Here is a 15031-nt window from a genome sequence, read left to right as displayed (position 1 = left end):
GTCATAATTAAAGAAAAATAAATAAAAATTCTGGCAAACATTTAAAAAGTATAATAATGGGAAATCATAACTTTCTAATATTCAAAATATTCAATATATAAATAATACCAACATTTTATAGATGATACAATTATAAGTAAATATGCAGTGTAAGAAAGTTTTAAGATATGGTTATACTTGAAATTGTGATTGAGAATCTGAAAATGTATATAATTACCCCCAATATAATCTTACTTTTTTTTCCACTAGGGGCAAGGATAGCCATTTACCATATATTTAGCTGCACTTCGAGTAACACCAGCTTGTTCCCATATTCTGTATGGAGAGGTAAATAAGAGCATGTAAAGCCCACAAAGAAAATGTTCGTTTTGAAGTGAGTTTTCTCTGAAGAGTTCTCTGGCACTAAGTTGGCGACTGACTAATGTATTAACAAATCAGCAAGTTGTGCCTGTGCTAAGAAAACAAATGTTTTGCCTATTTATTTCACACAGTAGCTGATGTTTGACTGATGTTCTATTTTGTTTTGAGTGTAAAAAGGACAGCTTACTATCTGAGGAAGGCCTCAGCATTTGTAATTGGAAATAATCTAGTACACATGACAGAGTCTCAGTTCTCTGTACTTTAATAGTATGCTCCTTCTCAGAGTAAATTTGTAATTTAATAAATTTCTTTAAATCCAGAATCAAATCTCAATAAAAATTATTAAGGTCTAAGTTGATCTTTTGCAAAAACTGTAAATCCCTTTATTGTGCACACAAACAAAAATATGAAAAATATTTGTGTAGATATAATGCTAGAGACAAATTTAAACTTGGATCAGTGGTGAAGGCAAATAATACGTCATTTACTGAATGCTTACTTTATATTCTTTCTCTCATTTTAGCTCACATATGATCATATAATGGAGGTGTTCTTATCCCATTTAAAGCTGAGGAAATAAAGGTTTGGAATGAATGTGTATGTTACCCCAAACAACCCAGCTCATATATATAAGGGCTCACATATACAAGGATTTGAAAAGGTTTTGAGTCCAAAATATTTTGCTCGTAACTCTTGGGCATTTTATTTTCTCCCAATTTTACTATACTTCCTATCATTATCACTAGCTCAACTGAGTGATAGAAGAGAAGCCCTGTGAAATATATCCTACATTTTGTGCATTTTGGGAAGATAAATCCTAAGGTGAGTCATCAGAGATGTATGTCTATTGTATCTTGAGGAAACTTGTGGCATATTGTAAAATATTCTATTTAACTGTCTCTGATGTTGCAAACTAAATTTTAACTTACTTAAACACTTGTCACTTTATATACTAAAGTACCCTCCTCAACAGCCTTACATTTTTGACAGATATGGAAAGCATTTTCATATTTAAAATGTATTAGTCTTTCCTTATCATTGTTTAACTAAATGATAATAACTAAGAGATGATACAATATTTTATACTGATGAGACGCCTATCATGCAGGCATTACAATTCTAGAATTTTAAAACTGTAAGAGACCTGAGTAATTACTATGTTCTTTCTCACATTCCATCTGGGGAATAAATTAACCAGAAAACAAAATATTTTCTTCATTCTCAAAACACATCAGAAAATGGAATATAAAACGTGCTTCCAATAATACATTTCATGCTTTTGTGTGATCTAACTTAAAAACCATTTGCAGTTTCTAATCACATAGAAACTATTAACATACTTCTGGAAAATCAGTCAGTGATATCCTATTAACTTCTGTCATGGGGTCTTTCCATTAAACAATTTATGTCACCAAGATAAAGAATTATTTAAAAGATTTCAGAACCTTCAACCCAAAGTGCTAAGTATTATTTAAAATAATAATGTTCACTTTTATAAAATAATTATTTCCTAACAATGCATAAACATATAAAATTTTCCAATCTAAAATGCTTCATGCATTGTTATTCTCAGTTTGATTTTATAAGCTTGGATTTTCAAAAAATTCAGTCAATCACTGCTATGGTCTGAATACATGTGTCCCCCTCACCCCACTCCAAATTCATATACTGAGACCTAATCCCAATGCAATAGTATTAAATGGAGTCTTTAGAAGGTGATTAGCTTATGAGAGCAGAATCCTCATGAATAGGATTAGTGCCCTTATAAAGCCCAAGGGATCTTGTTTGCTTCTTTCGTCATATGGGAGAAAAGTGAGACTGTGCCATCTCTGAAGCAGAGAGCAAGGCTTCATCGACACTAAAACTGCTGGCACCTTAATCTCAGACTTCCCAGTCCTCAGAACTGTAAACAATATATTTCTGTTGTTTATAAATTACCTAGTCTAAGGTATTTTGTTATAGCCCATCTGAAAAGACTAGAACAGCCACCATATAAATATATAGGTGATATCTCTAAATAGAACTGTGATAGGAATACAAGAATCTGGGTTAGTAAAAAAATTTGAGCAAACTGAAAAACCAGTCTTACCTGAAATGTGTTAAATGTCTCTGGATGTCAAGGTCTAGAATTGGAGTAGGTCTGGAGGATCCCAGTGGTGATCTATCTTGGCTCAAGAGGTCTTGGAATTCTTTACAGATCTGTCTAAAATAAAAGAATCAAATTTAAAATCAGACTTTTGAAATTGGGCTTTAATTTCATGCCATGATATTTAACCAAAGGTTTGTTCTCTCTCTTAAAAGAAGTCTACATAACATTTCATAAAGCAACCTCAAAAGTTCCATTCGCAGCATACAGTTGAGGTTCACAGTTGAGGTGACTTTGCTCTCAGTGGTTACAGGATAATCATACAACATTTCAAACAATCCATGAACACTGATAAGACCATGTTCATTTTTAAGATGACTATTCATAGATTAACCTCAGTATAAGGGAAACCCCATTTGAAATGATCACAATAATCTTTTTAATTGAAATGTGATTGTTTTAGACATTATATGAGTAAACAAATTTAATTAAAGTCACAGTCTTACTTCAGAGCCATGATTCAAACAGACTTTAGAAAATCCTTTTTTCCCAATATTGCATTAGAATTCAGATTCTTAAGGACTAATTTTATATCTCTTAACAGTTGAAGCAGATAATCACCCATAATTTAGTTCATTAGCCCCACAAAAATGGTTATATTATGTTCCATGTAAGCTAATTTCTTGCAAAAAGTACCCTCAAGGTCACTTTTCTACTTCATTTTTTGCTTTAAATGGTTGTGGTTTCTGGTCATTGATTTCAATTTAATTACAGTATTACCATGCAACAATACAGCCCTTGGGCTCTCTTTTACTCCCTGACTGTCTGAGGATAGGCTGCCATCATGAACAACACAGTAACTATCTGCACTAGAAAGTTCATGACCAACCAACTACCTCAGAGGAAACAAATGGTCATTGATGTCCTTCGCCCTGGGAAGGCAGCAGTGCCTAAGATGGAAACTCAGGAAAAACTAGCTAAAATGTACAAGACCACACCGGATGTCATCTTCGTATTTGGGTTCAGAACTCATTTTGGTGGTGGCAAGACAACTGGCTTTGGCATGATTTATGATTCCCTGGATTATGCAAAGAAAAATGAACCCAAACATAGACTTGCAAGACATGGCCTATATGAGAAGAAAAAGACCTCAAGAAAGCAATGAAAGGAACGCAGGAACAGAATGAAGAAAGTCAGGGGGACCGCAAAGGCCAATGCTGGTGCTGGCAAAAAGTGACCTGGAGATTGGATCACAGCCGAAGGGGTAAAGGTGCTGCAATGATGTTATCTCTGGCCATTGTGCATTTTTCACGAGAAGCTTAATAAACTAAAAACTTTCGTGTGGAAAAAAACCAATAAAGCCATTGTGATGTACAGTCCAAATGATATAATTCTAAAGAAGCAGAATACACTATACAGAGAGAAGTTTTTTTTCTTTTTGTTTTTTAACAACAAAACACTAAATTAATCCAGTCTCTAAAAAGTAAAGGATTGCTAAGGAATTGCTTAAAAGAATCCATTATCTAAAGTGAGGCAACTCCGACTCCATAATCAAGGGATAATATAATAATTAGGTTTTTTGTCTGATTCTACAATAGGCAGTCACAAAATGTAACAATGTAGCCCTGACTTTGATTATCAATGTAACCAAAGACTGGTACAGAAGGCTCAAATTATTCCTAGTGAATGTGGACCCGGCCATTATTCTGCGGCAAGGCATTTGTGTCATTAACAAATGAGTACTAAAAAGTGACATTTCTTGAAGTACAAAAATTGATCACTGAGTTAAGATCAGTGGAGACTTCTTAATCAGGTATCTAAAATTTATTGAATTGCACCACAGATTGCTTATGATTTTTTAAAATGAACAGTGAGGGTCTGGTTTAATGCCAGTGTTCAAAATTGCCTTATTCATGTTTGCAGGACACAGATGAAAGTAAAAAAGAGCCAGAGATAGGAAAAACAAAGTCCTTATCTGCTGCAGTGAAATAGGATACTCCATATATCCCCTTTCTGTTTTTTTTTTTCCTTTTTCTTTTAAGATCATGTTAGGAAAATTGAAAAAAAAAAAACAAAAAACAGTACAGAGAGTTTCCATGTACCCTTCATTGAGTTTCCACTGTGTTAACATCTTACATAACCAATGCACTTATCTCTAAGAAACTACTATACGCACAATGCTATTAAACTACAGATTTTATATGGACTTAAATTTAGTTTCTCCATAAATGTTCTTTCCATCAATGTTATAGTATCTCATTTAGGATTCTATATTGCATTTGGTTTATCATGCATCCTTAGCCTGATCCAGTCTTTGACAGTTCCTCAGTCATTTGTCATCTTTCATTAATGCTTTTGAGGAGTACTGGTCAATTATTTTTTAGAATGTTCCTCAACTTAGGTTTGTTTGGTATTTTCTTTTTCTTTCTTTTTTTCCATATCCCCTTTCTAAAAGGCCAGTTGGATCTCTGAGATGCAGCATCTGCATGCATGCTTTTAACAACTGTGTGTTTCTACTCTTACTGAGGTTTCTTCTGAACTCACGTTTTCTGTTGTTAGACTCAATTGCTTTATGAAATATGCCCATTTTTAGGTGTATTGCCCATATTTTAATTGATGAATGCAACTTCATCTAAGTGTTTGGTGCCATATTGAGGAGGGTATCATAATCTGTTACGCTTTGTGTTATTTAATAGAATTAGATTTGTTATCTTTGTTATGAAAATTTCTAACTAAAATCTTAAATGTAGCCTCATGCTATCATTTATAAATTACTGTATGGCAGGCCATCATTATAATCCGTTCTTACAAAGAAAGATTGGTGTTGATTTTAGATCAGTCTTCTAGTTTTCTATCAGTTTAAAATAAATTTTAAAACATTGAAATAAAGATTTAAACATTAGTTATTGTGGTATAATATCAGAATTAATTGGATAATGGAATAAAGTTATAAGCTGACAAATTAACTTTGTTCCTATATAAATAATACAGCAAGTTATAATAAAATGGATGAAGAAATGAGAAAACTCTAAAGAGGTGGAAAAATTTAACTCACGCTAAATAAATCACACATGAAGTTCTACCAGGAGTAATATTAGAATTCTCCCCCTTTTATATTTAACTCTACAGCTTATCTCACTCACTTTCAAGCTTCTAGACTTGAAAACAGACGACAATTCTGTAGATTCCCCCTAGGCAATTACCATCATCATCTCATTATGGCACTTAAAGAATTATGATTTTATGACTAGTTTCATTCTTATTTAAATTTTTATTTATAAAACTACAAAAAGAAACAATCTTAGGTCTCAAAACAAAACGTTATATTATGAATTAGGTAACATAAGATGACTTTCAATGAATCATACATTTTAACTTTATCACTTACATCATTGTCCTTAAGGATGTAAGTTTTCAGCTGATGTCTGAAATCCAAGTTCTATGTTTCACTTTTAGATGATTAATATTATGGTAACACCAAAAGTTGTTAACTATTCTGCTTTACCTTAATGCAGATCGAATGTTAGACACATTTAGTACTAAATTCAATTAAAAGGTTTAAATATGTTTTCTATTAACCAAATAAACAAATGTTTTGTCTGACTCATTTTAGAATTCAAAATATGTTTCAGTTTCTATTCTTTCACCTAAATGTCTAAATAACATCAAAATATTTAATTAACAAAACACTAGAAATAAAGAGGAATTAGAAGACTAATGACACAATCAATAAGCTCTTTATACAACTGTATACTTGGCAATATACTAAAAGACAACTGAATCTGTTATTCATGAAGGTTTAAAAAAATATGTAGGCCAATCTGACAACACAGATCAGCAATTAGATCTCTCATTCCATAAATTTAAGATTTTAGATTTTAGGTATTTTTTTTATAAAGTTGTCCAAGTCTTATGAAGAAAGGTGAACTGACTAGGCTATAATGAATATCCCTGTAGGCTACTTAATATTAACTTTTAGCATTTTAATTGAAGAAAATATCCAATGCTTTACTATTAGTGGAAAATTAGAAACTTCTCAGAACACATGTTGGGTCCATTCATATGTTGCACAAAAAAGGATATTATTTCTACACATCCCTAATTTATGTAGTTATAGTGATTAGTGGTTACATTGCCCGTGTTTGCTATAACTACACAGTCTCTGATTCTTTGATTTTTATTTCATATAGTCCAATAAGAAGATAGGATGCATATACCTAACAAAAATAAAAAATTATAAAGCTGTATTTTAATTTTCAGATATTTATGCCTATTTAGTCTTTTGTAAAATAAGTTAATTGAAACAAGTACACTCAATTCTTGCTTGACATTTAACAGTCTGCAAATGTGCAGCTATAAGCAGACAGGTAAAAGAAAATTACATGTTCTCACAATATTTTATGAACTCAAAGTTCAAAATATCACCCAAAATAACATAGGTTACGCAGATCCCAGGCGAAAGGAAAACACTACTACCTGGCCAAATACTCTATTCAAAAATAGATGTCTTAGTATAACTTTGACAAATATGGATGCATTCTTCTGATTTCTCTCAAATTTTTCTAGCATTTGCTTCTGATAAAACAAAATCTCAGAGCCAATTTGAATGTACTCAAAGACTATTGCACACTTCAACAGAATGATGGGAATCTGCAAGAAAATAGGAATTATATTTATTGTGTTGATGATGGTAGTGATGAATAGTTACAAAACAATTCCTGCAGCAGAGAGTAGAGGAGAACTGTTTCTCTGAATCAAGGAGTAAAAGTCTTTGAATATGCATGATAAAACCACAACCAAGTCATTTTGGGGTAGAAAAAATAAAGATGTTTTCTCCTAGAAATTTGTATTTTGGGATAACAGTAAAATTCACATGGATATGTGCATTGGTAAATTTGCATGATCTTGCCAGCTAGGATGATATGCTATGGAAACACCTGGGAGATATATGGTGCTAGTACTGGATAATTCTCTTGATCTGTAATGAGTCTTTGTCTTTATGCTAAGGTAATATAAAGGATTCAAACGAACTAACTATAGGTGCTTTCAGCTCCTTCTGGAGAAACTGAAACATGACTCAAATTATTCAGAAAATAAATTTAGTCAAGAAATTATTTGGAAAAGGAAAACAGTACAAGGCAGAGATAACGACTCCCAGAAGACAAACTATACAAAAGGTTCAGATTTAGGTCTTTTGATTAGCAAGTTTTCAGGGGCTTCCACATCACAAAATTTATTCCCAGATTTTAAGTTCAAGCTTTATACCTGCCTCATAATTTTCTTTCTCTTTCTATTTATCTATTTCTCATAGATAAATACAATTTTAAATCTAAACCAATAGAAAGAGAAACACTTGAACTTAAAATTTTCTTCATTCTCTCTTTCTGCTATTCCTTTTCCCTTAATCTTGTTTTGCTTTTTCTCTATTCCTTCTGCCACCAACTTTTGTTTTTCTTCTCTTTGGGACAAGATGTGATAATCTAGTACTTTCAGAATGGCATAAATACAATTCTAAATCTAAACAGATCTGATAGCCACAGCAGTACATAAACCCCAATGAAGGGACTCAAGTGTCTTGGACAAACCAGTGAGATGGTAAGTATCCCATATACTTCTTAAATTTGTAAAAAGGCCTATGTTACATTAGAAGCTGGTAGAAAAGAGAATATTCAGTTTTGGTTTTATTCATTTTGAGCCAATTAAAATTTTAGCCAGTATGTTGTAAAGGCATTAAATAATTACTTTTTATCAGTTTCTAAGAAGCAATGTTTTTAATATTATCTGCCCTAGGTTTTCTCTTAAAAAGTTTTCCCTAAGGCTGGACATCGTGGCTCTTGCCTGTGATCTAGCCCTTTGGGAGGCCAAAGAGGGCAGATTGCTTGAACCCAGGAGTTTGAGACCAGCCTGGGCAACATGGCAAAAATGCATCTTTACAAAAAAATACAAAAACCAGTTGGGTGTGGTGGCTCATGCCTGTAGTCTCAGCTACTCAGGAGGCTGAGGTAGGAGGATTACATGAACCTGGTGAAGGTGAGGCTACAGTGAGCCATGATTGTGCCGCTGTATTCCAGCCTGGGTGACAGAGTGAGACCCTGTCTCAAACAAACAACCAACCAAATAAACAAACAAAAAATACTTTTCCCTGAATAAAAAATTAATTTATAATTGACAGTTTAACCAGCTGGAACTATAAGTTCTAAAATCTGATTATAGAATTAAAAATTATTTAAGATTCTTAATGGCCTAAATGCAGAAATAACTTATTTCGGTAAAGAGAGGATAGCAAGAATTAGTTACTACCTGAAGGATTTTCCTCTAAAACTTTTGACTATAACTTGCAGTGCTACCTGCTGTTCTGCTGGGTTTTTACACAATAAATGGTAGTGTTCTACACTGGGGTCAGTTGGGGGGAAATAGGGGAGGGACGGTGGGGGGTGGGGAGCTGGGGAGAGATAGCAAGGGGAGAAATGCCAGATGTAGGTGATGGGGAGGAAGGCAGCAAATCACACTGCCACGTGTGTACCTATGCAACAATTTTGCATGTTCTTCACATGTACCCCAAAACCTAAAATGCAATAAAATAAATTCATTAAAAAAATGGTAGTGTTCTTATTTATTATCAAAGAACTTTTAAATGTCAGGGAATTTAAAAGTCATCTATGCAAGCTTCCACCTTTCCTATTGTGATGTCAAATTTGTCTATATCATTTTCCTCATTATTTTAATTAGGCTTTTTACAGTTTCCAGAAGCTTTGAAATACATTATACTTAAAAAAAAAAAAAAGACAATACCACTATGAGGCAGTACAAGGATGATATGCTTACACACACACAAGAGAGGATGGGGGCACTCATGTTGATCCTCAGTCCCAGAGGTCTCCCTGGTAGCCCTCACCAATCTGTGACCTCATCTTCTGTCACATTCCCCAAACATTTATGGTGTTTTGAGATCTTTACCCTCATTTATTAAGGCAAAATGAGTGCCTTAGAGCAAATTACATAGCAACCAAAGGCATATTTGCCTGGGATCTACGTTTCCTAAACGTTTTTCTCCAAGGGATTTCTGCATATTCTGGAGAGGTTTTCCAAAAACTTTCATCAGTTTCAATGACAGCTTCATCACTAATCAAGGATAGTTTGTAAACTTTGTCATAGGCACCAAAGGGTAGAAGTCCTTGTTTAATATATTTAGCTGCTGGTGTGTAAGACCTGCCTTGTTTTAGAGAACAGGTGCCTTCTAGACTGTTTTCCTCATTCAAAGAAAATTTAAAAAGCTGAAGATGAAAGCACACAGAGGTTTCCCCATTCTGCTTACTTGGTCGCCAGGATCATCTTTTTTCTTGCTGTCTGTTCTTTCTGTTCCATATGTTGTCTGGCAAGATGTTCTCCTACTGCTTTGGCTGGAAACTCTGTTTCACAAGTGTAGCCAAAATCCCGAGCCAAGTGCAAAGCCTCTCCTGTTGGCAAATAACACAAGTGAGTTTCTCACCAGCATCCAACCTTAACCACAGTAGTGTCTTACATTTTGCTCAAGCCTCACTCCTGGCAGTGGTCAGACAAATCATTTCCTACTTAAACTATTCAAGAAAAATGACCTTTTTTGGGGAGAGGGAGGGAGGTAATAAGGAAGAATGAGGGGAAATTGAGGAACAGAGAAGTGACTTAGCAGCCAGAGATACGTGGAAAATTGAGGGGAAAAAAACAGAAACACAGAAGTGTTGACTCCCCTTATGGCTCTGGCCATTGGATCAGACTGACTTCCAAGGTTTTACACATGATTCACAAGTGAAATAGCCCCAGGGACAAGTCATTTTGTGGCTGCTGAACCTACAACCCATTCTCAGTGAATCTAAACTATTCAGATGTCTTTTCCATGAGACCTATTAAAATATAAGCAAAGGGTTCAGATAACTTTTCAAGGAAGTTGGAGCACTTTTTTGGAAAATCAAGAATAACTTTTGTTCCCTCACAAAATTCTAAACCCAAGTAAATTTTTAAGAAATGGAGTAAAAATGGCTTCCCAGCAAAGTAACTGATGAAAATCAATCTGGAAAAACAATCGTATTTTTAAAGCTTAATCAAGGCAAATCTTACCTGGCCACTAAACATTTTTTTTTTTAAGTCAAGTTTTCTAAACAAAATGTAGCATGTATATATCATGGAATACTACACAGCCACAAACAAGAATGAGATCATGTTCTTTGCAAGAGTAGCTGGAGGCCATTATCCTAAGTAAACTACCACAGGAACAGAAAACCAAAACACAAAACAATGAGAACACATGGACACAAAGAGAGGAAGAAGAGACATGGGGACCTACTTCAGGGTGGAAAGTGGGAGGCGGGAAAGAATCAGAAAAATTTCTGATTCTTTATATAGGTATGCTTATTACCTGGGTGATGAAATAATCTGTACACCAAATCCCCATGATGCATAGTTTACCTATATTGCAAACCTTCACATGGACCCCTAAACCTAAAAGTTAAAAAAGGTTTTACTGTATATATGTTAATACTAAGCATCTACTCACCTACTTTATTCAAGGCACAGTGCTAGCTAGGAGTAATGGAGAATATAAAAGAGTACCAAAGATTTCCTGTCTCTACAAAAATGACAGTCATAACAATAATAGTAGCAACAACAAGTATCTTAGTAGCACCTTATTTTTATTGTACCTATATGAATATTACCTATAATCTTTTCATGTTTGTTGTTATTATGGTGACAGTATATAATACAAGATGTTATATTACAAGTACTAGAAAAAAATGAAATAGCTAATAATATGAAGAAAAAGGAGAAAAAGTTTATAGATATACAAAACAAATATACAAAACGGAATAGTTAATAACAATGAAAATATCTTTAGTAAAGGTGCTAGCAATTTGGGAGGCAGAAACGGGAGGATCCCTTGAGTCCAGGAGTTACAGACAAACCTGGACAACACAGCAAGACTGCATCTCCAGAAAAACTTAAAAACTAGTCAGATGTGGTGGTATATGCCTGCAGTACCTAGCTACTCAGGAGGCTGAGGCCAGAGGATTGCTTGACACCATAAAATTGAGACTGTAGGTGAGACCTCCTCTCCTAGGCCTTGGCAGAAAGTCTAGTTTAATATAAAAGGTATTGCAATAAGTAAACACATTGGTACAGTTAATGTTTTATAAACTCTGATCATGCCCCTCCCCACATATATTTCAAATGAGCAATGGCAGATCTTTAGTTGTATTTTAATATTTGTGTGGTGGAAAACATCATTGTTTTTTCTTCTATTTTAAATAGAGAGATGATATAACTAAATGGAAAGGATCTCTATATTAATTAATCTGAATAGTGCCAGTTTAATGGAGGCTCACAGCTTAAGGTAAGAAAATATTGAATATTTGGCAGAAGAAATGGCACAAAGGCATGTGTGTGTGTGTGTTTGTGTGTGTGTGCGTTTTAAGGTCACTGCCATGCCATACAGGAAACTCACTGTTGCTTGAAAAATGATAGAAGGGAGATTATTTGAGAAGTTTACAAGGGAGATTATTTGAGAAGTTTACAACTTTGGAAGTAAAAATGTTTTAAAGCTTGACCTATCAAATAATGCTATAGCACCTGACCAGAGGATGAAATCATATGGACCTCAGAATTCAAAAGTATTTTGTAACTAATAGTATAATACCATCAGTGCTGTCATCTTTTTACAACAGGTCAAGTTCCACATATTAACATAGCTGGACATTGCTGTTGTTCACACTGAAACAGATATTTAAAAAATATTTTAACAGAGACAATCTATCTATGTGTCTGTGTCTATCTATCTGTCCATCATCCATCCATCCATCCATCTATCTGATCCTTTTTCCTTTACTGTTTGCACAATAGTGGGAGATGAAAAACAGGACAGGCAGGAGGATGGCAGCATGCCTCTTGAATTTTGTGCTAAAACCTGATTCTTGCAGATCTGTCCCATTTTATGCAAAGCTCTCACCGTGTGGTAGTTTTAAAAACAGTTTGAGTGGGACAGCTGCTATTTACATTTACACTGACAGCCAGATCCTTCCTTCCCTCAGTTCTGTTTACTGCTTTCTCCTGCTTGCGATACAACATTGTTATAGGATGTATAGCAATGCAATGTCAAAAGAAGCGGCAAGTGAAGACACTCTGATATGTAGTTAACGTGTATAGCATGCCACAAAAGCTTTGTGTGTGAGGACCCAAGAATGAATGAATAAATGGATCCATTAATTAAAATACACATAGTATTCAGAAACAATGTCAAATCTATAGTCAAGTTCTTTACAACAGATGTTAGTCAACAGGATATAGAAAACTAGACATTTTATAATTAGAAAAGCATATTAATAAAACAGTAAGAAGTTTGACCGATTTGGGAAAATAAAGACCTATGAGCTCCTCTGTCTCTGCGGTAGCACAAAATGCCTATGTGAACAATGAACTGAAGTTCAATAAACTGTGGTGGAAAGAACAATCCAGAAAAGCCTGAGGACATTTTTCCTTCTATTTCCAGAACAGCAAATATGGCTGCTGTCACCTCATTTCCGGGAGAGAAGTAGAATTCCCTTGTTCCCTTTTGTTTTTCAGAGCTACTTTAAGCTGTCCCTTTATTTCAATGTACTGCAGCACTTGGCCATCCACCTTTTTTTTAAAAAAAATTTAATTTAATACAGTTGAAGCACACACTAAATATGACATACCTCCATTTTATTCCATATCATTTCAAGAATTATATATTTTAGAATAGGATCGAATGATATTTCTGTCTTTAGGTCTTAGGCCAGCATCCTTAGCAAACTAACACAGGAACAGAAAACCAAATACCACACGTTCTCACTTGTAAGTGGAAGCTGAATGATGAGAGCACATGGACACATAGAGGGAACAACACACATCGGGGTCTTTTGGAGGGTAGAATGTGGAAGGTAAGAGAAGATCAAAAAAAGTAATCAATGGGTACTAGCCTTAATACTTGGGTGATGAAATAATTGGCACAACAAACCCCCACAACACAAGTTTACCTGTGTAACAAACCTGCATTTGTACCCCTGAACTTAATAAAAGTTAAAAAAAAAAAAGAAGGAGGGTACATGGGTATATAGGCAGATAAGGTAGGTATTTGGAGGGAAGTATTTCAAGTGCAAGACTTTAGACTCTATGTGTCACTTGATAACCACACCTTCAAAAAAGTGGAAACCATGAATGATTTTCAACTTTTCAATGTAACAGAAGCAGATAACAAATTAAATATCTCTCTTAAAAAGCAGGCACAAATAAATTCCAGAAAGTAGGAAGAACACAAAAGATAAATTTGTTCCCTGATTTTAGGGAATTCATTTTTCCATGCTCCAAAGCAAAAAGTAAAAAATTAGGAAGAAATATTGGGAAAAATTTAAGTGATATTTATTGAGGTTGCCCTGAAATAGAAGGTTAATGGCAAAATGTTTTCTGAGGAAAGATTGATTGCACATTGTACCAAGATACTGGGTTTTATAAGAAACAGATTTAAATGCAGATTTAAGGGAAAGCAGCCGCTAGTGAGTTAATATGAAACTGTAAGAGCCTCTGTCTGGCTGGGTTCTTGCATGATGAGACCTGTCTTATTTGGCTAATATGGTATGAACTCTATAAACAAAAGAGAAAATGTGGTAGGAAGTAGAGATAGCATTGTTAGGAAAACCAAGACTTTGGCTTATTGGAAAAGTATATTTGTGTAGGCGGATTTAATATAAGATGAAGCTTGCACTTAAAGCTAGTAGGGAAAAGATGGATTATCAATAGAAAGTATTAAGCCAACAAGGTGGCCACCTGGAAAAACAAACAAACAAATAGAACTGGATCTATAGCATATGTTTAGCCACGAAACAAAGTCCAGATGGGTCATAAATTTAAACATAAAAAAATGAAACCACACAATAATTAGAAGATAACATGGTATTATTTTATAATCTTGGAATTAAAAAGGCCTTTTACAGTGTTCCAATTAAAACTGAAGGCCAGGAAATGAAATATGAGAAATATAATTATATTAATATAAAAAAGTTCTGCAAGCAGAGACCTCAATAAACGAAGCAAATAAACAAAAACCCATAACAGCCAACTGACAAATAAAAGTATGTAATACAAATGACACACTAACATATAATGTCAATTTTCCTAATATAGACTGAAAACTTACAAATCGATAAGGAAAGCACAAAAAATTACTCCATATATACAAAATAAGTAAGTAGACAGAAAAGCTCATAAAAGTCTGGAATATTCTCAATCTCTTTTATAATGGAGGGCTTTTTGTTTTAGTCAATCAAATTAGCAAAGATTTAAAAAATTGATAGTCTCCTGTTTAATTTAGAGTACAGGAAAGTACTATAATGTCAGTGGTTCCTATCATCATTGCTGATAGGATTATAAATTTGCAGCCACTATTAAAGAGAATCTGCCAATAATTGATCAAAACTATAAATACAAATATCTTTTGACCTTGCGACACCATTCCTAGACATATATTGAAGATACGCACTTGCATATTTGTGGAACTATTTATATAAGTTTGAGGTTCTTCATTGAAGCACTATTTGTAAT

The 15031-nt window shown here is 34.0% G+C and overlaps 1 protein-coding gene across 1 annotated transcript in view; it reads right to left on the bottom strand.

Moving 5' to 3' along the window:
• The window catches only part of TFAP2D (transcription factor AP-2 delta), a 57633-nt gene that overhangs the window by 17763 nt on the left and 24839 nt on the right, over positions 1-15031 (bottom strand). Inside the window, exons 5-6 of the mRNA XM_032299658.1 lie at positions 9762-9903; positions 2450-2563 (exon numbers count right to left, since the gene is read on the bottom strand). Of these exons, the coding sequence (XP_032155549.1) occupies positions 2450-2563; positions 9762-9903 (256 nt within the window). The remainder of the gene's footprint in view (positions 1-2449; positions 2564-9761; positions 9904-15031) is intronic.

The sequence above is a fragment of the Sapajus apella genome, unplaced genomic scaffold (assembly GCF_009761245.1).
Source record: "Sapajus apella isolate SASKATOON/1434 unplaced genomic scaffold, GSC_monkey_1.0 scaffold41, whole genome shotgun sequence".
Taxonomy (NCBI): Eukaryota; Metazoa; Chordata; class Mammalia; order Primates; family Cebidae; genus Sapajus; species Sapajus apella.
This window is presented reverse-complemented; position numbering and strand designations above follow the sequence as displayed.